We start from the raw sequence: 27,378 nt of genomic DNA on the forward strand, positions 1-27,378 counted from the left end.
ATGAATCTCAACGTAGTATATGGTAATAATATGTGTACTTTGATAATAAATTTACTTTGACATTTTAACACTGTGGTGATCAGAATACCACACAATACACCAAGTGCGGTCTAATCAGTGCTTTGTGAAATTGCAGCGTTATGTCCTATCTCTTTTCCCTGACCTATGAAGGCAAGCATGCCATTTGCTTTCTTCACCACCAGATCCACGTGTGCCACCCACTTCAGAAAACTATCGACTTGGACCCAAGTCTATATTCATTAACAAACCTTCATTCTGTGATTTACAAACACGTGGTTATTTGAGTTACTGTTGTCTTCCTTTCAGTTTGAACCAGGCTGGCCATTCTCCTCTGACTTCTCACATTAACAAGGTGTTTACATCCACAGAACTGTCACTCACTGGATGCAGTTTGTTTTTCACACCATTGTCTATAAACTCTACAGACTTTTGAGCAGCAGCCAATCAGCGATTGGAAACGTGAGAAGACATTGCTCACTCAGGTTCGCTGATTTAAGTACGTAAAGCATTGACTCACGGCAGTTTGGCTTTTGAACAGTAGGCAATCAGCAGTTGAGATTGATTGGCAAGAACAAATAAAAATAAGGCAGGGACAAGCAGAGTGCCTGTTGTTGAAGTGGGCAGTGTTAGAGTGGTTATTTGAGGCTTCAGCTCTTTGAAGCTTGAGTGAGAGAAGGCAGAAAGGCTGCAGGTATATTTTTTTCCCACAGCTTATGTAGTGTCTCCTCCTTTGTATTTGCACAGTTGGAACAGTAGGGATTCCAGGCAAGATAATAGAATGCTGCTCTTGCAGGATGTGGGAAGGCAGGGAGACCTCCGTGTCCCTGATGACTTCATCTGCAAGTGCATCCTGCTGCAGCTTCCAACACTTCACTGTAAGGAGTTTGAACTGGATGAACTTCAGTTAATTCGGGAGTTTGAGAGGGTGATAGATAAGATATATAGAGAGGTAGTTGCACCCAAGGTGCAGGGCACCGGAGATTGGGTGACAATCAGGAAGGAGAAAGGGGTTAAGTAGCCAATGCAGAATACCACTGTGGCCATTCCCCTCAACAACGGGTATACCACTTTGGATACGGTTGGGAGGGATGACCTAGCAGAGGAAAGTCACAGCAATGGGGTCTCTGGCACTGAGTTTGACTGTGACTCAGAAGAGAAGGGAGATAAGAGGTAACCTGTGGTGATAGGGGATTCATTACTTGTGGGAGCAGAAGGGAGGTTCTGGACGAGAACAAGATTCCCAGAAGGTATGTTGCCTCCTGGATGCCAGGGTCTGGCACATCTCAGATTGAGGATTCTTAAGTGGGAGGGAGAGCGGCCAGAGTTCTTGGTTTAAAGTAGAGTTACAGGGGAATGGCAACCAGATAGCCGGAGCAGATAGTGGAGAGGTTGTGAAGTTGTAGAGGCAGGAATCAAAAGATGGAACATGGTTCAACTAACGTTCTGAGCTGCCAATATTTCAGTGCAAAAAGTACCATAGGAACGGCAGAAGAACTCAGGAATCAACACCTGGAATTATGATATTGTAGCCATTAGTGAGACGATTGCAGGACGAGCAGGACTGGCAGCTCGATAGTTCGTAATTCCATTGTTTTAGATGTGATAGAACAGGCAGGATTAAAGGGTAAGGAGTAGCACTGATAGGATGCAAAACTGGGCTGAGAAGTGGCAGATGGAGTTCAACTCTGATAAGTGTGAAGTGGTTCATTTTGGTAGGTCAAATATGATGGCAGTGGAGAATCAGAGGGATCTTGGGGTCCGAGTCCATAGGACACTCAAAGCAGCTGCGCAGGTTGACTCTGTGGTTAAGAAGGTATACGGTGTATTGGCCTTCATCAATCATGGTATAGAATTTAGGAACTGAGAGGTAATGCTACAGCTATGTAGGACCCTGGTCAGACCTCACTTGGTTGCCTCACTTTAGGAAGGATGTGGAAGCCTTAGAAAGGGTGCAGAGTAGATTTACAAGGATGTTACCTGGATTGGGGAGCATGCCTTATGAGAACAGGTTGAGTGAACTCTGACTTTTCTCCTTGGAGCGACAGAGGATGAGAGGTGACCTGATAGAGGTGTATAAGATGATGAGAGGCATTGATCATGTGGATGGTCGGAGGCTTTTTCCCAGGTCTGAAATGGTTGCCACAAGAGTACACAGGTTTAAGGTGCTGGGGAGTAGGTACAGAGGAGATGTCAGGGGTAAGTTTTTTTATGGCTTTAAGGTAAGGGGAGGGAAGTTCAAGGGGGATATTAGAGGAAGGTTTTTTACTCAGAGAGTGGTTGGTGCATGGAATGCACTGCCTGAATCAGTGGTGGAGGCAGATACACTAGTGAAGTTTAAGAGACTACTAGACAGGTATATGGAGGAATTTAAGGGTTATACGGGAGGCAGGATTTGAGGGTCGGCACAACATCGTGGGCCGAAGGGCCTGTATTATGCTGTACTATTCTATGTTCTACTCAGAGAGTAGTGAGTGCATGGAATGGGCTGCTGGCAATGGTGGTGGAGGCGGATACAATAGGGTCTTTAAGAGACTTTTGGATAGGTATATGGAGCTTAAAAAAATAGAGGGCTATAGGTAAGCCTAGTAATTTCTAAGGTAGGGACATGTTCGGCTCAACTTTGAGGGCGGAAGGGCCTGTATTGTGCTATAGGTTTTCTATGTTTCTATTACTAGTCAGGGAAAATGTCACAGCAGTGTTTAGTCAGGACAGGCTGGAGAACTCATCTAGTGGGGTTTTATGGGTAGAAACACGGAATAAGAAATGTATGACCATGTTAATGGGGCTAAATTATAGACCGCTCAACAGTCCATGGGGTTTAGATGAACAAATTTGTAGAGAGATTGCAGGAACATAAGGTTATAATAGTAGGTGATTTAAACTTTCCACATATTGACTGGGACTCCCAAACTAAAAGGGTTGGATGGGAAAAAAATTGTCAAATGTATTCAGGAAGTTTCCTTCATCAGTACATAGAAGTCTCAACTCAACAGTGCAATACTAGATCTCCTATTAGGGAATGAGACAGGGCAGGTGACAGAAGTTTGTATAGGTAACACTTTGAATCTAGTGATCAGAATGCCTTTAGTTTCAAAATAAAAATGGAAAAGGATAGTTCTGATTCGCAGGTTTAGATTCTAAACTGGAGGAAGGTCAGTTTTGATTGTATCAGAAATGATCTGGCATACATGGATTGGGACAGGCTGTTTTCTGACAAAAGTTACTTAGTAATTCGGGGGCCTTCCGAAAGTGACATTTTGAGAGTAAAAAGCTTGAGTGCCTGTCAGAATAAAAGGTAAAGCTAACACGTTTAGGGAACCTTGGCCTTCAGGAGATATTGAGGTGCAGGTTAAGAAGATAAAAGAGGAGATGTACAGCAGGAATAGACAGGTAGAAAGAAATGAGGTACTTATGGAGTATAAGAAGTGCAAGAGAACATTTAAAAAGGAAATCAGGAGAACTAAAGGAAGGAATGAGGTTGTCGTAGCAGACAAAGTGAAGGGGAATCCTGAGGGATTCTACGGATAAATTAAGAACAAAAGGATTGCAGGGGACAAAATTGTTCTGGAAGATCTGAACGGTAATCTGTACATGGAACTAAAAGAGATGGGGAAGATCTTAAATAGATTTTTTACATCTGCATTTACTCGGGAGACGGGCATAGAATCTACGGAAGTGAGGCAAAACAACAGAGAGGTGATTGACCCTATACAGATTACAGAGGAGGAGGTGTTGCTGTCTTTAGGCAAATTAGAGTGGATAGATCCCAGGACCTGATCCTGACAAAGTGTTCCCTTGGACCCTGTGGGAGGCAAGTGCAGAAAATGTAGGGAACCTAGCAGAGATATTTAAATTATCCTTGGCAACAGGTGAGGTTCCAGAAGTTTGGAGGATAGCTAATGTTCTGCTGTTTAAAAAAGGCTGTAAAAGCAAAACAGGAAATTATAGGCCAGTGAGCCTGACATCAGTAGTAGCAAAGTTATTGTAAGGGTCAGGATATATAAATATTTGGATAGACAGAGACTGATTAGGGATAGTCGGCATCTTTGTGCATGATAGGTCGTATCTAACCAGTCTTATACAGTTGTTCAAAGAAGTTACCAGTAATGTTGACGAAGGCAAGGTAGTGAATGTTGACTAAATGGACTTTAGCAAGGCATTTGATGATGTCCCACTTGAGAGGTTGGTCAAGAAGTTTTAGTCATTTGGCATTCAAGTTGAGGTAGTAAATTGGATTTGACATTGGCTTTGTGGGACAAACTAGAGAGTGGTAGTAGATGGTTGCCCTTCTATCTGAAGGTCTGTGAATAGTGGGGTGCCATTGGGATCGGTGCTGGGTCCATTGTTGTTTGTCTTCTGTATCAATGATCTGGATGATAATATGGTTAATTGGATTAGCAAATTTGCAGATGACATCAGGTTGGGGGCTGTAGTGGACAGTGAGGAAGTCTATCAGAGTTGCAATGGGATCTGGAGCAGCTGGAAAAATGAGCTGAGAAAAGAACAGATGGAATTTAATACAGACAAGTGCGAGGTTTTGCTCTTTGGTAGGACCAACCAGAGTTGGTCTCACACAGTGAACGGGAGGATGCTGAGGAGTGCATTAGAACAAAGGGATCTGGGACTACAGGTCCATAATTCATTGAAAGTGGCAGCACAGGTAGATAGGTCATTAAGACAGCTTTTGGTGCATTGGTTTTCATAAATCAAAGTAATGAGTTAAGGTGATGGGATGTTATGTTGAAGTTGTATAGGAAGTTGGTGAGGCCTAATTTTGAGTTTTGTATGTAGTTTTGGTTACCTACCTACAGAAAAGATGTAGATAAAGTTGAGTGAGTACAGAGAAAGTTTAGAAGGTTGCTGGGACTGGAGGACCTGAGCTATAATGAAAGATTGAACAGCTTGGGACTTCATTCTTTGGAATTTAGAAGATTAGGGGGATATTTGATAGAAGTATATAACATCATGATGGGTATAGATAGGATAAATGCAAGCAGGCTTTTTCCACTCATTTTGGGTGGGACTGCAAGAGGTCATGTGTGAGAGGTGAAAAGTTTAAGGGGAACATGAGGGGAAATTTCTTTACTTAGAGGGTGAAACGAGCTGCCAATGCAAGTAATGCATGCAGTGTTGATTTCAGCTGTTAAGAGAAGTTTGAATAGGTTGTTGGTTGGCAGGGGGATGGAGGGCAGCTTGATGGGATTAGACAAATTAAATGGTTTGACACACTAGATGGGCCAAAGGGGCTGTTTCTGCACTATACTTTTCTCTGGCTGTGACTTCTGTGTGAAAATCCTCGGAGATCAGCAATTTCTGAGATACTCAAACCACCCTATGTGGCACCAACAATTGTTCCATGGTGGAAATCATTTAGATCACATTTCTTCACTATTCTGATGTTTGTTCTGAACAACAACTGAACCTCTTGACCATGTCTGCATGTTTTTTATGCATTGAATTGCTGCCACATGATTAGATATTTGCATTAGCGATCAGGTACAGCTAATAAAGTGGCCACTGAGTGTGTTTTCTGCTGTAGCCTAAGTAAATCTTCCTCCCTATCCACAACACCACTAACCTTTGTGTCATCTTAATAATCATACTTTTTACAGTCATATCCTTATCATTAATATACGAAAGATCCCAGCAGGAATCCCTGTTCCTTGGTACATTGTAATCAAAAATGTATCATTCCAGTCCTGTCCTCTGACTCCTATGAACAAGCTAATCATTTGGCAGTTTGTCAAAAATCCATATATATGACATCTACCAGTGTATCTTCATCAATCTCCTTTGTTTCCTCCTCAAAATACTCAATCAGTGAGACAAGGATTGTCTCTCACAAAGCCATTTTGACTGTCCCACAACAAAAGTAAAGATATTGAAGGGTCTTGACTGACAACTTATATACCACTTCAAAGTTCAAGTTCAAAGTAAATGTATAATCAAAATACATACTGTATATGTCACCCTAGAAACTATAGGCCAGTTAGTCTGACCTCAGTGGTTGGAATCAATTATTAAGGATGAGGTCTCAGGTTATTTGGAGGCATGTGATAAAATAGGCCATAGTCAGCATTGTTTCCTCAAGGGAAAATCTTGCCTGACAAATCTATTGGAATTCTTTGAAGAAGTAACAAGTAGAATAGACAAAGGAGAATTGGTTGATGTTGTGTACTTGGATTTTCATAAGGCCTTCAACAAGGTGCCACACATGAGGCTGCTTAACAAGCTACGAGTCCATGATATTACAGGAAAGATTCTAACATGGATAAAGTAGTGGCTGATTGGCAGGACACAAAGAGTGGGAATCAAGAGAGCCTTTTCTGACTGGCTGCTCGTGACTAGGGGTGTTCCACAGAGGTATATGTCAATGATTTGGATGACGGAATTGATGGCTTTGTAAAGTTTGCAGACAATATGAAACTAGTTGGAGGGGCATGTAGTTTTGAGAAAGTGGAGAGGCTGCAGAAGGACAGAGATTAGGAGAATGGCAAAGAAATAGCAGATGGAATACAGTTTTGGGAAATATATGGTCATGCACTTTGATAGAAGAAAGGAAAGGGTTGACTAATTTCTAACTGGAGAGAAAATACAAAAAACTGAGGTGCAAAGGGATTTGGGAGTCCTTATGCAGGATTCCTGAAAGGTTAGTTTGCAGGTTGACTCTGTGGTGAGTACGGCAAGTGCAATGGTAACATTAATTTCATGAGGACTAGAATATAAAAGCAGGGATGTAGTGTTGAAACTTTATAAAGCACTGGTCAGGTCTCACTTGGAGTATTGTGAGCAGGTTTGGGCCCCTTAGCTTAGAAAGGATGGGCTGAAACTGGAGACAATCGACAGATGCTGGAAATCCAAGCAACACACACAAAATGCTGAAGGAACTCAACAGGCTTGGCAGCATCTATGGAAAAGAGTATAGTCAATGTTTCAGGCCGAAATCCTTCATCAGGACTGGAAGCAAAGATGAGGAGTCAGGGTAAGAAAGTGGAGGGAGGGGTGGAAGAAACACAAGGTGATAGGTGAACCCGGGAGGTGGGGAAGGGTGAAGTAAAAAGCTGGGAAGTTGATTGGTGAAAGAGACACAGGGTTGGAGAAGGGGGAATCTGATGGGAGAAGACAGACGGCCGTGGAAGAAAGTAAAGGGAGAGGAGCACCAAGGGGATATGATGAGTAGGTAAGGAGATAAGATGAGAGGGAAATGGTGAATGAGGTTGGGGGGAGGGCATTACCAGAAGTTCGAGAATCAATGTTCATGCCATCGGGTTGGAGGCTACCCAGACAGAATATAAGGTGTTGCTCCTCCAATTTGGGTGTGGCCTCTTCATAACAGTAGAGGAGGCCGTGGACTGACCTGTCAGAAGGGAATGGGAAGTAAAATTAAAATGGGTGGCCACCGGGAGATCCGGCTTTTACTGGTGCTCGACGAAGCGTTCTCCCAGTCTGCGTTGGGTCTCCCCGATCTGATGTCTATTATAAACACATTGACTCTCACAGCTACCTGGACAATACCTCTTCCTACCCTGTTACCTGTAAAATCAACATCCCCTTCTCTCAATTCCTCTATCTCCGCCGCATTGCTCTCAGGATGAGGTTTTTCATTCCAGAACTAAGGAGATGTCCTCCTCCAAAGAAAGGAGCTTCCCTTCCTCCATCATCAACGCTGCCCTCAATCGCATCTCGTCTATTTCGCACACATCTGCCCTCACCCCATCCTCCCACCACCCCACTGGGATTGTGTTCCTCTTGTTCTACCAGCCCACTAGCCTCCGCGTTCAGCACATAAATCTCCATAACTTCCACCAAGTTCAGTGAGATCCCACAACCAAGCACATTTTTCCCTCCCCTCCTCCCCCCACTTCCTGCTTTCTGCACAGATCACTTCCTATGCAACACCCTTGTGCATTCGTCCTTCCTCACTGATACATCTCCTCTCTCACAACTATTCAGGGCCTCAAACAGTCCTTCCAGCTGAAGCAACACTTCACCTGTGAATCATTAGGGGTCATCTACTGTATCTGGTGCTCCCAGGGTGGCCTCCTCTATATCGGTGATACCCGATGCAGATCAGGAGACCATTTCACCAAGCACCTATGCTCTGTCTGCCCAAAAAAGGTGGTATCTCCCAGTGGCCACTCATTTTAATTCCACTTCCTTATCCAATTCTGACATTTTAGTCCATGACCTCGTCTACTGTTGCGATGAGGCCACACTCAGGTTGGACGAAAAACATCTTGTATTCCGTCTGGGTAGCCTCCAACCTGATGGCATGAGCATCGATTTCTCAAACTTCTGACAAAGCATTCCTCCCCCCACCATTCCCCATTCCGATTTCCCTCTCACATTATCTCCTTACCAACCTATCACCTCCCTCCCTCTGGGCTGATGTTTCTCCCCCTTTTCTTTCTTGCATTGCTTTCTGTCTTCTCCTATCAGATTTCCCCCTTCTCAGCCCTGTATCGTTTTCACCAATCAACTTCCCAGCTTTCTACTTCACCCCTGCCCCCCACTTCCTGGTTTCACTTGTGGTTCTTCCTCCCCTCCCCCCTCCCCCATTCTCTTACTTTGATTCCTCATCTATTTTTCCAGTCCTGATGAAGGGTTTCGGCCCAAAACGTCCAGACTACTCTTTTCCGTAGATGCTGCCTGGCCTGCTGAACTCCTCCAGCATTTTATGTGTGTTGTTGAAACTGGAGAGGGTTCAAAGGAGGTTCATAAAAATGATTCCAGGATTGAATGGCTTATCATATGAAGAGCATATGATGGTTCTGGGCCTGTATCCACTAGAATTCAGAAGAACCTCATTAAAACATACCAAATATTGAAAGGCCATGTTAGAGTGAATGTGAAGAGGATGTTTCCTATGGTTGAAGAGTCTAAGACCAGAGGATACAGCCTCAGAATAGAGGGGCATCCTTTTAGGACAAAGATGAGGAAGAATTGCTTTAGCCAGAAGGTGTTGAATTTGTGGAATTCTTTGCCACAGGAAGCTGTAGAAGCCAAGTCTTTATGTATATTTAAGGCAGATGTTCATAGATTCTTGATTGGTCAGGACTTGAAGGGATACAGGGAGAAGGCAAGAGATTGGAGCTGAAAGGAAAATTGGATCAGCCATGATGGAGCAGACTCAATGAGCCAAATGTCTTTGTGCTGCCTTTATGGCAGTTATTTAGTTTATAATATTTTCGCTTAGTAATTTGTTTGTTAGCATTTTTTAGTTAAAGTTAGGATTGTTTAAGTAAATTCATTTGTCCATAATATATCGCGGCTGCGATGACGTCACATCCGGTTTCGCCGCGTCTTGTGGGAAAATACTGGTTTGGGATAAACGCAAGGGTGGGGGGCGCTCACATGTGACAGTTCAGCGCAAGTTAAGGTTGTTCTCTACGCACCAGAGACACAGTGAAAGCAACGCTGTAAGTCATGAGATAATCGATATGTTGAATTAAAATGTTAACGCTGATTCTGTTAAAAGTAACAACGGTCGATAAGGTTTATGTTTTCGTTAGTTAAAGAGTCGGGATAGTTTGTGTTGAAGTGTATTTAAAGCAGTCAATGGAGCAGGTAGATTCTGACTGTATGCTGCACTTTAATGTAATGTAGTTATTGTAGTTTTACCTTTGCAAGTATTCACGATGTAAATGTGATATTTAGGAGGAAACAAACACTGTACCAATCTTGTATTGTTTTGTCAACAGTTTTCACCATACGTTAATGTGAAGAGTGAACAGTAAATGGTTAATCTTACTGCGACCTTGTTTTCATTGACTACAGTTTAACTCGACGTTTAATTCGGGTTTCGTTACACCCAAGCGAGAACGTTACAGTCTTAATTCTGCTCCTGTATCTTATGGTCTTGTATAACAACCTTGAGATTCATTTTCTTGCAGGTATTCACAATAGAAACCACGAAAAGCTGCACACAATGACAAAGGTGGTATTTAAATATAAGGTGTAGGTACTCTGTCTAACTTAATTCATCCTCACTCTCCTAGTCACCATCGGAAAATGAGTACCGTAGATTCCGGACTACAGAGCGCACCTGATTAAAAGCCGCTGGCTCTAATTTTAGAAATAAAATCAATTTTTTAATTGTAAAGGCCGCACCGGATTTTCGGCCGCAGGTGTCCCACGTTGTAATATGAGATATTTACACAGAAAGATATTACACGTGAGGATTTTTTTAACTTTTAATTAAATCCATATGGTAACAAAAACAAATACATATTGCAAATGCTTTTTTTCGAACCGTGCCCGTACGCGGCTACTTTTAAATATACGTTGCGTATACTTCTTTACTGAACAACATTCCAATATCTCCTAACGACTGGTAAAAAATATATATATTGCAGCCTACCAGGAAAAGTTATTGATCACCTTTAACTTAAAAGCAGCGTTCGCTCAGATCCAAAGCCGCTCGCGTAATGCGCTCCCTCCCTCCGTCCCGTTTCATCGCAAACCAGCATTTTCCCACAAGACACCGCGAAACCGGGTGTGACGTCATAGCATCCCGCGATGTAGTACAGAAAACAAATATAGTTAAAACTCTTCTAACTTTAACTAGAAAATGAATTACTAAGCGAAAATATTATAAACTAAGTAACTGCCATAAGGCAGCACAATGCTTCGAGTGTTTTCCATGTTGATGAGGGTGAGTACAAATGACTGATTTACAATAATTTAATTGTGAAAGTGCGCTTGATTTATCGTACAATTTCATTGGACCTCTGTGAACTACTCATCAATTTTATTGGTCTACTGTTATGAGGCAAAATGTTTACGAGGCGGCATGAAAAAAAACCATGTATTAGCCGCTCTGGATTATAGGCCGCAAAGTTCAAAGCTGTTCAAAATGTGGGAAAAAAGTAGCGGCTTAAAATCCGGAATCTACGGTAATTGCCTCAATCTCTTTCACCTTAAATCTCAGAGCAATATTTTACTTCATTGATTGTATTCTTCTCATTAAATTATCATTCTGTGCTAACGTGATATATACCAAATATATTAAATCAAAAATTATATTGTGGAACTTCTTTGTGTCTTTCAAGATCTGTACTGCTGTTATAACTTCTGGAGAAAAACTAGGCAGCAGAACAAGTTATTCCAAAAGTCCATTGATGTATGAATGGTACCAGGAGCATTATGTTGGAGCAGCTCATGGCTTAGCGGGAATCTATTATTACCTGATGCAAGTACGTGGTTAAATCCTAATCCTCTGAAGTTTCCCTCATTAGCAGGTAAAGAAGTGTCAATACAGTGTATTGCATCAATAGTGCAGGTCCCACTCATTACTTAATATTTCTAATTATTTAAATAATGATTTTATGCCAACAATAAGCTTTTTGCATTAATTGTCAGAGATGAGGATATAATTGGTGGGGACAAAGTTCAAAATGTAGTACATTCTGAGATGGATTGCAGTAGTGAATGTCTTCACAGAGAAGTGGTTTGATATGGCCCAAATAAATCTGGTTGTTCATGATGTATGTTCAGGTCTACAGTATGCCCCTTAAACTTAAAGGAATGGAGATTGGGATTGGTTCCAGGTGAATGGCCTGGCTAGAGTATGGGATTGTTTTAGTGGGACCCACGTAGGAAAGTTGGAGATGAGCAAATAGTAGTTACAGGAATGCTGAGCAAACATGTGGAAAGTTGAACTTAAATTATGTCTATTCCCTTGATGACACCATCCCCAATTACAACTACATTTCTCTTCTCTTCTCCCCCACCCCCTTGAATGGCTTCCAGAACCTTGGAGACATGATTTGGTTGCTCATCCTTCCTATAGCCCCCTCTCTTATCTTCAGAGGGAGCAACTATCTCAGAACTATTGGGCAGGCTCAAGGGCTCCTCCAGCACTAGCTCTTGGATCCCCTACCTGCCTCACTTGCAGTCACACTCTCTTGTCCCTGGCCACATAGTGAATTTGAAGTACAGTGATTCCAGTTACACTCAGACCAATATGTTTTGGGCCAATAAAGCAGCTGTCCTAATTAACTGAATTTTCATTGAAATAGTTTAAAAAGGTATTTAAAAAAAGACATACTCAGTAACAAATTATGTATTTAAATGACATATAAAACAAATTAAAATTCTACCAATACTACTGCAGTGCTATAAAACTGTGTATTAGTTCCTAATGTTTATTGATGGAGCAATTCTTCTAACTACAAATGAACAAAATCAGCACATACACCTAATGCAGATAATGTACTGTCTTCATACAATGCTGTCAACGATTTCCAAATCTTCTTTTTCATTGTAACATTCAAGATGATTGTTGATACCTTCAAGTTCTCCGTAGTTTCTAACTTTTTGAAGCAGCAAAATCATTTCATTTTCACTCCCTGTTTCTAGCATTTCCAATCATGAATCCTTAAAACTACAGTAAGCAAAACTGTTCTGAATTGTCTTGCTGCTTATTTCTCCCTAACTATAAGTGACAAAAATTGCTGCTTTCTGAAGACAAGCGCACACAAGTGCACATGTTGACGCTAGTTGGAAACTGTTTGATAACTGTCTCCTGTCCCAATTAAGAGGCATAGTATCTGAAATAAACATAGGGAATCCTGCTATTTTCTTGATTAGGTTTTGTTATTTATGAGTTGTCCAAAGTAAGTGGCTGCTCCAATCAACCAGAATCCACTGTAGTTAACCTAATAGATGCAGCTGCCCTCCTGTAACACAATGTCCAGATAACTTACCCCCCCCCCCCCACATCAGTGTTTGAAGGTCAGATTACAGGTTATCAACTTTGAACCTGAGTTCTTCAAGTGCCCAACACTTGCTGCTGATGTCACCAGGAATCTCAATGGAGTCCACCAGCTCCCACATCATGCATCCCTATTTGTTGTAATTTGGTATCTTTTTAGATACAATCTATATAATGTTTCTGCCTACTACCTACTACTCACCTATGCCTCCTTTCTGAAGCCTCTTGAGCCAAAACCTCAGATCTTAGACTCCTCCACTAGGCCACTCATACAATGGCCTATTGAAAATTGCCTCTACCTCTTCTCACCAAAGCCTCTTGATCCGCAGCTTCAATTTCTCACTCTGATACTGGCGTGCTCCAACAATGGCTGCTCCCTCAATACCCACTTCTTTTTATTGGTTCAAGTGAAACTGACTTGCAGCGAGACGTGTTTTTAATGGTCTTGCCCTCGCACAGATCTTGCAAACGCTATTCCAAAGTGAAATACTTAGTCATAGAGTCATAGAACACTACAGCACAGAAACAGACCCGTTGGTCCATCTATTCTCTGCCAAGCCATTAATCTATCCTTCTCCCATGAACTGCACCCAGACCATAGCCCTCCATACCCCTCTCATCTATGTATCTATCCAAATTTCTCTTAAATGTTGAAATCAACCATGCATCCACCTGGAAGCTTGTTCCATACTCCCACCACCCTCTGAGTGAAGAAGCTTCCCCTCATGCTCCCCTTAAATACTTCACCTTTTACCCTTAACCCATAACCTCTAATGGAAAAAGACTGTTGCACTTACCCTATCTATACCACTCCTCTCAATCTTCTACACTGTAGGGAATAAACTCCTAACCTATTCAACCTTTTCCTAAAGGACCTTAGGTCCCGGTAACATCCTTACAAATTTTCTCAACACTCTTTCAATCTTATTTACATCTGTCCTATAGGGAGGTAAGCAAAACTGCACAATACTCCAAATTAGGTCTCTCCAACATCTTAATCAGTTTTAACATTACATCCCAATTTCTGTACTTAATACTTTGATTTCTGAAGGCTATTGTACTAAAAGCTTTCTTTACAACCCTTTCTACTGTATCTACCCTGGTTGGTCCTCCCATAGTTCAACACCTCACACTTGTCTGCGTTAAAACTCCATCTGCAATTTTTTAGCCTAGTTCTACAGCTGGTCCAGATCCCACTGCAAACCATGATAGCCTTCCTCCCTGTCTACTGCACCCCCAGTCTTGATGTCACCTGCAAATTTGCTAATCCAGTATTATCCAGATCATTGATACAGATGATATACAACAATGGACCCAGCACCGATCACTGAGTCCATCCACTAGTCACAGCCCTCCAGTCAGAGTAGCAGCCATCTACTTCCACACCGGCTTCTCCCACAAAGCCTATGTCTATTCCAATTTACTAATTCATCTTGAATGCTGAGTGACTGAACTTTCTTGGCCAACCTCCCATGGGAGAACTTGTCAAATGCCTTACTAAAGACCATGTAGACAACATCCTCTGCCTTGCTTTCTAACTATCCTGGTAACTTCCTCAAAAAATTCTTGTAAGATTGGTTAAACACAATTTACCACGCACAAAGCCATGTTGACTTACTGTAATCCATCCCTGTTTATCCAAATGCTTTTATATCAGGTCCCTTCCAATAATTTTCCCACTACTGATGTCAGCTTCAATGACCAATAATTACTTGGCTTATTCTTAGAGCCTGTCTTGAGCAACAGAACAGCATTAGCTATCCTCCAATCCTCCTGCACCTTAACTGTGGCTAACAATATTTTAAGAATCTCTGTAAGGACCCCACAATTTCTGCACTAGCCTCCCACAGGGTCCAAGGGGAACACTTTGCAAAGCCCTGGGGATTTATCCACCCTAATTTGCCTCAAGACAGCAAACATCTCTTCCTCTATAATCTGTATAGGGCTCATGACATCTCTGCTGCATTTCCTCATTGTTTCCCGAGTAAATACAGATGCAAAAAATCCATTTAAGATCTCCCCCATCTCTTGGGCTCCACGCGTAGATTGCCACTCTGATCTTCCAGAGCACCAATTTTGTCTCTTGCTATCTGTTTGCTCTTAATCTATCTGTAGAAGCCCTTATGATCTTCCTTCACCTTGTCTTCTAGAGCAATCCCATGTCTTCTTTTAGCTCTCCTGATTTTCTTCTTAAGTGTTCTCTTGCATTTCCTATACTCCTCAAGTGCTTCATTTGTTCCTTCCTGCCTTTTCCTGCTACGCACCTCCTCCTTTTTCTTAACCAGGGCCTCAATACTCTTGAAAATCAAGATTCCCTAAACCTGTTATCCTTGGCTTTTATTCTGCCAGGAACATACAAACTCTGTACTCTCAAAATTTCAGATCAAGTTATAATGGCATTAGGATCGCTAGATGCAAAGTGTTCCCTTACACAGACTTCTGTCTCCTGCTTGGTCTCATTCCTTAATTGGATTTCTAGTATTGCACTCTCTAGTAAAGACTTCTATGTACTGATTAAGAAAACTTTACTGAACACATTTGACAAGTTCTTTCCCAACCAGCCCTTTTGCATTATGGGAGTTCCAGTCAATATGTGGAAAGTTAAAAGCACCTACTATCACAACCTTATGTTTTTGCAACTATCGCTGATCTCTCTACAAATTTACTCCTCTAAATTCCTCAAACTGTTGTATGGTCTATGTTATAATCCCATAAACATGGTCATACCTTTCTTATTCTTCAGTTCTACCCATAAAGCCTAAATAGACAAGCTCTCTAGTCTGCCCTATCTGAGCACTGCTGTGATTTTTTTTTTCCCTCACTAGTAATGCCACACTTCCTTCCCCCCCCCCCCCCCACTTAATCCCTCCCACTCTATTTCATCCAATACAACAGAAACCTGGAACACTGAGCTGCCAGTCCTGCCATTCCTGCAACCAAGTCTCACTAACGGCTACAATCCATCTCTCCTACAATACTGTTTGCATTGAAATATATGCAGCTCAGGATATTAATCCCACATTGCTCAACCTTCTGATTCCTGCAGGCTTATCTACACCCCCCCTCCCCCCAGCAACTCTAGTTTACACACCCCTGTGCAGCACAGTAAATGTCCTAGCAGGAAAGTTAGTCCTCTTCCAGTTCAGATGCAAACTGTCCCTTCTGTAGAGATCCCACTTTCCCTGGAAGAGAACCCAGTATTCCAAAAATATGAAACCCTCCCTCCTGCACCAACTCCTTACCCTGCATATTAAACTGTATGATCTTGTTACTTCTCCCCTCACTAGCACGTGACACAGGTAGCAAACCTGAAGTCACAGCCCTGGAGGTCCTGTCCTTTAACTTGGTATCTAATTCCCTGGATTCACTTTGCAAGACCTCGTCATCCATCCTATCCAATGTGGACCACAACCTCTGGCGGCTCACCCTCCCATTTAACAATGCTGTGGTCTCAATCCGAGATGTCCCTGACCCTGGCATCTGGGGGAGTGCCGGGGGGGGGGGGGGGCAACAAACCATCCAGGAATCTTGCTCTCATCTACAGAATTTCCTTTCTGTTCCTCTAACTAACAAATCCCCGATCACTACTGTTCGCCCCTTGTCCCCTCTTCCCTTCTGACCCACAGCTCTACACTCAGTGTTAGAGACTTGCTCCCTGGTAGGTCATCCTTGCACCCCCCCCCCCCAAAAAGTATCCAAAGCAGTATACTTATTATTGAGAGGAACGGCTACAGGGGAACTCTGCACTAGCTGCCTTTTTCCTTTCCCTCTCCTGACAGTCACCCAGGTACCTTCCTCCTGCAACCTGGGGTTGACTGCCTCCTTGTAGCTCCTATCTATCACCTCCTCATTCTCCCGTATGAGCCGAAGGTCATCGAGTTATAGCTCCAGTTCCTTAACACTTTCTCTAAGGAGCTGCAGCTCTGTGCACTTCGTGCAGATGTAGGTATCAAGGAAACTGGAGATCTCCTGAAGTTCCCACATTTTAACCCAAGGAACATACCCCTGACTCTGAACCCATTCTCAGCATACTATGTACTAACAGGAAAAAAACCTACTAAAAATGTACTTCCCAATGAGACTTGCAGTTTTCAAATGTCTCCCGCCCTACAAGATGTTGCTCTCTCACTCACTACTTCAAAACAGAGAAAGGATTCTTAGAGATAGGATTTGAGAATATTTGGAGAAGCGTAGTCTGGTTAGGAATGATCAGCATTGCTTTTGTAAGGGGCAGGTTTTGCCTCACAAGCCTGATTGAATTCTTGAAGATGTGACAAAGCACATTGATGAAGGTATTGCACTGGATGATGGATGACGTGTATACGGATTTTAATAAGGCATTTAATATGGTAGGCAGGAAGTATGGGATCTAGGGAAACTTGGCTGTGTGGTTTAGGAATTGACTTGCCCATGGAAGGCAGAGGGTGTTTTCTACATTTTCTACATTTTCTACATGGAAGTCAGTGATCAGTGATGTTCTGCAGGGATGTGTACTTGACCCCTGTGCTTTGTGATATTAATAAATGACTTGAATAAAGAAGTGAAAGGGTGGGTTAGTAAGTTTGCAGGTAACATGAAGGTTACTGGTGTTGTAGATAGTGTTGAAGGTTGTCGTAAGTCACAATGAGATATTGACACGATGGGTAATGAGCTGAGAAGTAGCCGATGGAGTTCAACCCAGAAAAGTGTGAAGTGTTTGATTTTGGAAAGCCACATTTGAGAAGGAGATAATGGAAGGATTCATAGCAGTGTGGTGGAACAGAAGGATCTTGGGACCATGTCTATAGAACTTGTCAAAGTTGCAGCACAAGTTGATAGGGTTGTCAAGAAGGTATATAGTGTGTTGGCCTTTATTAGTTGGGGACTAAGTTGAAGAGCTGCAAAGTAATGTAACCCTGGTTAAATCACACTTGGAATATTTTGTTCAATTCCATTTGCCTCATGTAGGAAGAATGAAGAAGCTTTAGAGTGTAGAGGAGATTTTTCAGAATATTGCCTGGCTTAGTGAGTATGTTTGATGAAAATACATTGAGTGAGCTAGGGCTTTTGTCTTTGGAGTGAAGGAAGGTGAGAGGTGACTTGAAGAGTGAACAGCTAGAGAGTTTTTCCAAGTATATGGGGAATATTCACAGGCAAGTTTTTTACACAGGGAGTGGTGGGTACATCGAATGCCCAGCCAGGAGTTGTAATAGAGACCTGGTAGCGTAGTGGTTACCACAATGTATTGTAGTACCAGCGACCCGGGTTTGATTTCCCCCATTGCCTGTTCAGAGTTTGTTTGTTCTCCCTGTGACCTCGTAGGTTTCCTTCGGTTTCCTTCACGGTCCAAAGATATACCAGTTGGTAGGCTAATTGGTCATTGTAAATTGTCCCATGATTGGAGCAGGATTAGATTGGGGGATTACTGGCCAGCTCAGCTCCGACGGGCCAGAAGGGCTTATTCCACACTGTATGTCAATAACTTTTTAAAAATGTATTAGGGGCATTTAAAATCTCATAGATAGACACATGGATGATAGAAAAATAGAGGGCTATGTAGAAGGGAAGCATTAGGTTGATCTTAGATTTGGTTAAAGGGCTGGCACAACATCTTGGGCTGAAAGGCCCATACTCTGCTGTAATGTAAGTGACAGGTGTTTTCCAGAGCATATGCAAGCAAAATTGAGATAGCAAAGAGAACATAGGAAGATAGAGATAGCAGGAAGGGAAGTATTGCTCCATTCTAAAAATGTCAACATTTGTCTCATCTTTCTGATTTTTTTGCTCTTAGTGATATGATATGCAAAGAGCATTTAGAACAAACCCAGGAACTGGTGAAGTACTCAACAAGTCAGGCTGTATCTGTATGATAAAAGTAATAGAGTCATTGTTTCGGCTCAGAGACTCTTCATTAGAATTGAAAAGGAGACAAAAGAAACTTGTTTAGCTGCAGCAAAGGTGACGGCAGCGTTGTCTGATAGGGTAAAACCAGAGTAACCTTGGAATAAGCAATAAACAAGGCTATTTAGTCAATGAGTGAATGGGAGGAGCCTAGAGAAAAGAATGTAGGAGTTACAAAATACAGACAACACGACAAACTCAGAATCTCAGGCCAGGCTTATCCTCTACTCCCTGAAGTTGCAATATTCAGTATTGAGTCCAGAAGGCAATGTGCCCAGATGGAAAATTCCTACCCTTACTACCAAATGGCTCTGGGAATAATCCAGAAATTACAACCTTTGATGTCCTACTTTTTAACCTGTTGCCTAACTCCCTGTATTCAGTCTTCAGGACCTCACCCCCTTTTCTACCTATGTCATTGATGCCAATGTGTACAACATATTTTCTGGAAGAATCTATAAGAATTGATGTACAGAGAGAACCTGGAGTGCAACTCCATAGCTCCCAGACAATAGCGACACAAATGGATAGGCGGTAAAAAAGTGTTTTGACAGTGAATGAGCCACGCACGCTGACTTGAGTTAGAGATGCGAAGGGTCTTATTCAGTAGGACAAGAAGGTCTTCTATAGAATATATTTATTTCTCTTTATCTCCGTGGTAATGTAAAAATTTATAATTTATGAACAGAAGGATAATAATAGGTTATTGAAGACAGTTTCAATCATTTATTTAGAGATACAACACAGTGACAGGCCCTTCCAGTCCAATGAGCCCGTGCCACCCAGTTACACCCATGTGATCTTTGCAGTGTGGGAGGAAACCTGAGCACTTGGAGGAAACCCAGTGGTCACAGGGAGACTATGCAAACTCTTTACAGACAGCAAGAGGAATTGTTGTTATTACCTATGTTAACATTTTGGGTGTAGACAAGTAAATTTGAAGAATTAGATATTTATAGTATGAGCACATAACTATAATTAGTTTTAAAGTGCTTGGAAGTAGGTACAAAGGGGAATGTCAGAGTTAAGTTTTTCACACAGAGTGGTGGATGCATGGAATGCACTGCCAGCATCAGTGGTAGAGGTGGATACAATTGGGTCTTTTAACAGATTCTTAAAAAGATACATGGAGCTTAGAAAAATAGAGGGCTACACAGTAGGGGATTTCTAGGCAGTTTCTAGAGTAGGTTATATGGTTGGCACAACATTGTGGGCGGTGGTGCCTGTAATGTGCTGTAGATTTCTATGTCCTATGTTCACAGCTGCAAGACATCTTTAACTATTCATATACTGCTGAATAGCCTGAAGAGCTCTGAGCACAAAACCCCAGACATGCAGAATATAGTTCTTTTATAAGTGTTGGGCACGGTGCTGCCCCTTGGATATACAAACACCCAGAATATTAATTGACAAAACAAGTATGCCTTGAATGTGTTAAGTGGCAGGGATATGTCTCTAACTATGTGTATACAGAGGTGGCTACTTCATACCTTCCATGATCTCATCTAGGAGTATTAATCAGGGACGATTAACATAAATTGATTATTGTCTAACTTTGACTATTACGGTGGTGCAAAATCAGACTATCCCACATCCATTGGCGTGTTTCAGTGTCTTTAAATGTTCTTTCTTTCTGAAGACTGGTTCCTGTTTATATTAACTGTCTGCAAGCACTGTCTCATAACTCCTGAAAGATGTTCCATGCCCAACAATCCCTTTTCTATGTTCAATGTTCTGGAACAACAATCTTTTTATTCTATATACTGGCCATCTTCCTTCTACACACTCAGTCCTAATGCAGGGTCTTGACCCGAAATATCGATCATTCCTCTGCCTCCACAGATACTGACCTGCAGTTTACCCAGCAGTTTACTTTTCACTCCAGGTTCAGCATCTGTAGACTCTTGTGACTTCTTTCTTACAATTCTATAGCTATCTTCCTTAGTTTTTGCTTAACAAAATCTGTCCGTTTCATATTTAGAGTTAACAATTGTATCATTTGCTATAGAAGGAGATGTTTTGTGAGCGTAAGTATTCTTTAACTTCACTTCTGAAAGGCCTGGGTTGTCTGTCAATTTTTTTGTAAATTAATCAAGATATTATTCTGGTAAGTAAGCCCTGTTCTCCACCCAAAGGTGTGTGTTCTAAATGCTCTCACTTTGCCCATGATTGTGTACATGAAGCCGTATGTTTCATGGAAATATACTTTTAGTTTAACAATAGTTCCATTGCAATTAATTATCAGTTGTGGAATAGGCTGCCACCTAGTGTATCAAATGCCAGTAGAACAAGCAGTTAAAATAAAATTGTAAAGAAAGCTAACAATATAGAGAAAGCTGACTGATTTCATCTTTCCACCTGTCACATTGGCATAGAACTGAGATATAAGTCCAGAAACAGTCACCTTGGTCCACTGAATCCACACCAATCATTAAATGCCCATCTATACTAATACTGCAATCATCTCATTTTATTCTTCTCATATTAACATAGAACATTACAGCATAGTACGGGCCCTTTGGCCCACTATGTTGTGCCAACATCTTAACCTACTGTAAGACCAATCTAACATTGCCTTCAACTTCCCCAGTTGCATGATTTACCTGCTCATTGGCAGAATTTATAATGGCCAATTTACCTGCCAACTGGATTGATGGCTTAGCACATAAAGCTTTTAATGTTTAACTTGTCATATGATATTTTAAATTTTTCATTGAAGGAAGTTATGTATAGATGTTGGTGTTATGTTTTAACTGCTGAAAGACAGAGCATCATCCCACCAAATTAATAATTGGATCCATATAAACCTAAGAAGACTATGTGGCAGTGAAAGGAATTAATGCTGCCACTTCATACCTCTCGTGATCTGGGTTTGATGCTGTTTGACAGGAGTGGTTAAGAAGTTCCCACAGATTGGAAAGTAGTGAATGTCACAGCACTATTAAATAAGTTTGATAAGGTTCTCCATGTGAGGTTTATTCAGAAAGAGGCATGGGATCCAAGAAGACCTTGCTTTGTGGATCCAGAATTGGCTTGACTACAGAAGGCAAAGGGTGGTTGTGGATGGTTTGTATTCTGCGTGGAGGACGGGTACCAGTGGTGTTCTGCAGGTATCTGTTCTGGGACCCCTCCTCTTTGTGATTTTTATAAATGACAAATGATGGGGAAGTAGAAGGGTGGGTTAGTAAGTTTGCTGATGATACAAAAGATGGGGGTATTGTGCATAGTCTGGAGGGTTGTCAGCACAACATTGATAGGATGCAGAACTGGACTGAGAAGTAGTGGATAGAGTTCAACCCAGATAAGTGTGAAGTGGTTCACTTCAGTAGAGCAAATTTGAAGATAAAATATAATATTAATGGTAAGACTCTTGGCTGGCAGAGTGGAGGATCAGCGAGATCTTGGGGTCCATGTCAGTAGGACACTCAAAGCTGCTGCGCAGGTTGACAGTGTTGTTAAGAAGGCTTATGGTGTGTTGGCCTTCATCAACTGTGGGATTGAGTTCAAAAGCAGTGAGGTAATGTTATAGCTATATAAGATCTTAGTTAGACCCCCACTTGGAGTACTGTGTTCATTTCTGGTCACCCCATTATGGGAAGGATGTGGATGCTATAGAGAGAGTACAGAGGAGATTTACTAGGATATTGCCTGGATTGGACAGCATGCCTTATGAGAATAGGTTGACTGAACTTGGCCTTTTTTCCTTGAAGCGACAGAGGATGGGAGGTGACCTGATAGAGGTGTATAAGATGATGAGAGGAATTGATCATGTGGATAGCCAGAGGCTTTTTCCCAGAGTTGAAATGGCTAACATGAGGGGGCATTGTTCTAAGGTGCTTGGAAGTAGGTACATGGTGGAAGTCAGAAGTAATTTTTACTCAGAGAGTGGTGGGTGCATTGAATGCACTGACAGTGAAGGTGGTAGAGATGGATTCAATAGGGTATTTTAAGAAACCTCTTAGATAGGTACATGGAGCTTAGAGGACTAGAGGACTCAGCAGTTTCTAGAGTAGGTTACATGGTTGGCACAACATTGTGGGCCGAAGGGCCTGTAATGCGCTGTGGATTTTCTATGTCTATGTTTCTGAAATAAAGACAGACATTGTGGGTCTGTTCCTGTGCTGTTCTAAATCTAATTATTCACGTACACATAAATTCATACCAGTTATACTAATTTTCATTAGCTAATGTTCTGTTTTATAATCTACTTTTCTAAATCACTTTTCAAGATTCTGCATTGCCTCTTCACAACTAGTTTTTATTTACAAATTTGACTGCCCCGTAATGATTGTATTAATGTAAATGAAAGAAAGCAGTGTCTGTTGCTGATGTGTCCTCCCATAAATAGTTACTAAATTGCAGCTGCATTCCTCCTGCTTATTACATCTTCCCATTCTGAATCTGAGCTGTGAATTTATCTGACAGGTAATGATTTAGCAATTTATCCAAAATTATGCATACAGTCTTGAAAGTAAGGAATGACTATTTCAAATCCTGATTGCCACTTTAGGAGGAAAACTCTTATTCCTATTGTTCTCTTTTTTTCTTCTCTTTAGCCAGAGTTGGGGATTGAACAAGATATACTCCAAAATATGGTGAAGCCCAGTGTGGATTATGTATGTCAACTGAAATTTTCATCTGGAAATTATCCTCCATGTATCGGTGAATCCAGAGATAATCTAGTTCACTGGTGCCATGGGTCACCCGGAGTCATTTATATGCTCATACAAGCCTATAAGGTATTCTGTGACTACAAGTATCATGAATAAAATCTGCATTATTGATTATATTTAACATTCTTTGCAGAATAGGTAAAGGTATTTGTCCTTAATTACAACATTGACAATGATGTTCTGTTTCATAATCTAAAATAATCTTTTGTGATTAAGATCATTCTATGTTTGGACTAAAAAGGTGAAGGCAAGTGGGGATAGTACAGAAATTATGACTTGAAGGTAAGCCATAATCGTACAGTAAAATAGATTCAAGGGGCCATCCAGCTTATCCTTTGTACTCTTGAAAACAATCTAATTGGAAATACAAAGAATTTTAAATAGTGACTTTATGTTATTTACATTTTTATCATTTTAGCAGGATCATTTCAAGAGTTAAAGAAAATGTTTATGTTTATATTAATTTGTTCGTTACACTTGAGGCAAATATAACTTTAAGTAAACTTGTGTTTGTAGCAAAGATCTGGATTCTACCCATTGATTGCTTTGTCAACTATAGTTTTAACTAAATTAGGTTGTAACATAATCATCAGTAATTCTCAAAAATATACTGATTTGAGCTTAGATTGAGGAAAAGCCACATTAAACATCACTATTTTATAACCTGATAACTACAAGCATCAAATACTAAAGCTCAACAGAAATGATCTGCCATTCATTTTGATTTGTTATATTTTCCTTTTAAATTTACTTTTCAGATAGAACATCATTATTTTTGCATTGTTTTATGATAAATGACAACTTTTTTTTAATGAGCTGCATTGTGACAGCCATGGAGTTAGCACTCTGGAAGGTGACTGAAGGTGAAAGGATCCCTCTCTTCTAAGAGCATCTCAGGTTTCCCGTAAATAAGATGTGTTCCCATCAGCAAGCATAGCTTTAAGAGAAGCTAAGTAATTACATGAAGAATAAAGGAATTAAAATTATGCAGAGTTGGATATAATGAGAACAGTCTCATGTGATGTAGAGATAAATATCATATGTCCATTTCATCACTGTATATTTTATGTGCTCTATAGGCCTGTTATTTTGTATACAGATTTATGGAGTTGAAATTTTTCCACAATATTACAGTTAATGCCACTCAGATCAGTGAGCTATAGATTCATAGCTAGCATGATTTGCTGAATTGCTGGTGTTGTGGATGTGGATAGAATGGAAATACACATATATGGAAATACATACATGTATAGCATTTTCCCACAAAAAAGGAAGGAAAATGAATGAACAGTGTTTCTCTACACTGTTTTTATTTCTGCCTCGCAAGCCTTTAGTGTGGCCATGGACTTGTGCCAATTAATTAACTTATTGGTTGGAGCTGCAAGCTGCACCAAAGGCAGAGTGAAGAGTAAAAAAATTTCAAACATTGCCTTATCCGCAGTACAAACTATCAGTTACCATCTCCTTAAAAACTGTAATGGGAGCAAGACAGGAGAGAATAATGTGCTACTAGCTATCCATCTGTATGGTGCTACCCAACCAACTCAACTTATTCATGAAAATACGTCATCCAGCTATCAGGAGGCAGTGCAGCCCAATAACTAAACTGTTTTTAACACTGAGTGTCTTGCTTCTGGATATTAGCAACTTTAGTGAGATACTGTACCATTTCCTGTTTGGAGCCTCCAAAGTAAAACGGGATGTGTAAAGATTGTTTACAAAAAGCTCTGCAGTTGTGTGAGTCAGGCTAGATGGGCCAATTAATTTTTTCTAGTCCATAATTGCTGTACATTTGGTAACACATCAGGAAATTTTAAATGGACAAGTGAAAGTGACAGAAGTGCTCAAGCTTCCTAAAGCCAGTGATTGCAATGTGAGCTGACAGAAAGATCAGTAAACAAGGAAGGATGGAATGTGAACAAGGCTTTTAAGACATAAACAGGACAATACCACCTTTGCCTAGGAAAGTGGCATACATATCAAATCACTGCTTTGAGGGTATATTGTGCAGGTGGATGTCTTTTGTTGATGAGCTGGGTAATAGGATAAGTGCTTTTAAAATACAAGAATGAGCTGTATCAAATAATCGCATTCAGAGAGGTTAAAATCATTGGTCACCCTAAAGGACTCTCAGAACAAGATAGCAGAGATGTGTTACAGTTGATAGGGTGATAAAGAAGTCATATGACATACTTGCCTTTAGTAGTTGAGGCATTATGTTCAATAGTTGGAAGGGTATGTTGCAGCTTCACATTATTCCTATTAAGCTGCATCCGTCATACTCCATTCAATTCTGGTTCCCTATTATAGGAAAGATGTGGTGGCTTTTAAAGGTGCAGAAGAGTTGTACCAGGAAGCTGATTGGATTACAGGGCTTATGCCATGAGATATTAGACCAACTGGCATTGTTTTTTCTGAAGTTGGAGAGGCTGAGAGGAGACCTGATCTTATAAACTTCCATAAGATTATGAGAAGCCTATATAGAGTAGGCAACTGGTATATTTTTCCCAGGGCTGGAATGCATAAGGCATGTATTTAAGGTCAAAGGGAGTAAATTAAAAGTAAGTGTGAAGAACAAGTTTTTTTTAAAACAACTTGCCTGGAATACATTGCCAGGGATGGTGTGGAAACAAATAGGATAGAAGCAGTTAAAATCAAAATCAAAATCAGGTTTCTTATCACTGGTATGTGACGTGAAATTTGTTAACTTAGCAGCAGCAGTTCAATGTAATACATAACCTAGCAGAGAAAAAATAAATGAATAAAATAAATAATAATAATAAATAAACAAGTAAGTCAATTTTGTATATTGAATAGATTTTTAAAAAGTCCAAAAACCGAAATAAAACGTGAGGTGGTGTCCAAAGATTCAATGTTCATTTAGGAATCGGATAGCAGAGGGGAAGAAGCTGTTCCTGAATCACTGAGTTTGTGCCTTCAGGCTTCTGTACCTCCTGCCTGATGGTAACAGTGAGAAAAGGGCATGCCCTGGGTGCTAGAGATCCTTAATAATGGATGCTGCCTTTCTGAGACACCGTTCCTTATAGATGTCCTGGGTGCTTTGTAGGCTAGTACCCAAGATGGAGCTGACTAGATTTACAACCTTCTGCAGCTTCTTTCGGTCCTGTGCAGTAACCCCACCATACCAGACAGTGATGCAGCCTGTCAGAATGCTCTCCATGGTACAACTATAGAAGTTTTTGAGTGTATTTGTTGACATGCCAAATCTCTTCAAACTCCTAATAAAGTATAGCTCCTTAGATAGGCACATGAATGTGCAGAGAATGGAGAAATAAGGATATTGCGTGGGCAGAAGGGATTAGTTTAGTTAGGCATTTAATTACTAGTTTAGTTTTTCACAATGTCATAGATTGAAGGGCTTGTTTCTGTGCTGTACTGTACTATTCTATGTTCTTTTATTGCAGAACCATTCATTAGAAAAAGGTGTAAGTAACTCAGAGGACTGATGAGAAGTAGACACTACTTGGTGAAAGTTTTTGACAGAATGGGTATGGGAATGCTTCCACCTCAGGAGAACAGAACTGGAGGCTGTCAGTTAGAAATGGTCACTTAGAAATCCAGTGGTGATTTCAGAGAAAACCTCTTTTGATGATGAATGGATAAATGGTTGAAGTGAATAGTAGGTAGAGTCACAGAGCAATGTAGTGCAGCTACAGGCCCTTTGGCCCATTGGATCCATGTCAACCACTGTACCCACTCAGCTAGTTCCAAATTCCTGCAGTCTGTCCATATCCTTCTCTGCTCTGCTCCTTCATGTACCTATCAAAGTACTTCTTAAATGATACTATTGTACCTGCTTCAACCACTTCCTTTGTCAGCTTGTTCTAAATATTCATCAGAATCAGGTTTATCATCACTGACACAGGTGAAATGTGTTATGTGGCAACAGTACAGTGCAAGACATAAATATACTGTAAATTCCAACAAGTAAATACTGCAAAAGAGGAATAGTGGGGCAGTGTGCATGGACCATTCCGAAATCTGATGGCAGCAGGGAAGAATGTATTCCTAAAACAGAGTGTTGGTCCTCAGGTCCTGTACCGCCTCCCTGATGGTAGTAATGAAAAG

General features: G+C 41.0%; 1 protein-coding gene across 1 annotated transcript in view; it reads left to right on the top strand.

Annotated features, from left to right (window-relative positions):
* lancl1 (LanC antibiotic synthetase component C-like 1 (bacterial)) overlaps positions 1 to 27,378 on the top strand; it is a 93,577-nt gene that overhangs the window by 48,584 nt on the left and 17,615 nt on the right. Inside the window, exons 5-6 of the mRNA XM_073046357.1 lie at positions 11,073 to 11,216; positions 23,173 to 23,355. Of these exons, the coding sequence (XP_072902458.1) occupies positions 11,073 to 11,216; positions 23,173 to 23,355 (327 nt within the window). The remainder of the gene's footprint in view (positions 1 to 11,072; positions 11,217 to 23,172; positions 23,356 to 27,378) is intronic.

Source organism: Hemitrygon akajei, chromosome 5 (assembly GCF_048418815.1).
Source record: "Hemitrygon akajei chromosome 5, sHemAka1.3, whole genome shotgun sequence".
Taxonomy (NCBI): Eukaryota; Metazoa; Chordata; class Chondrichthyes; order Myliobatiformes; family Dasyatidae; genus Hemitrygon; species Hemitrygon akajei.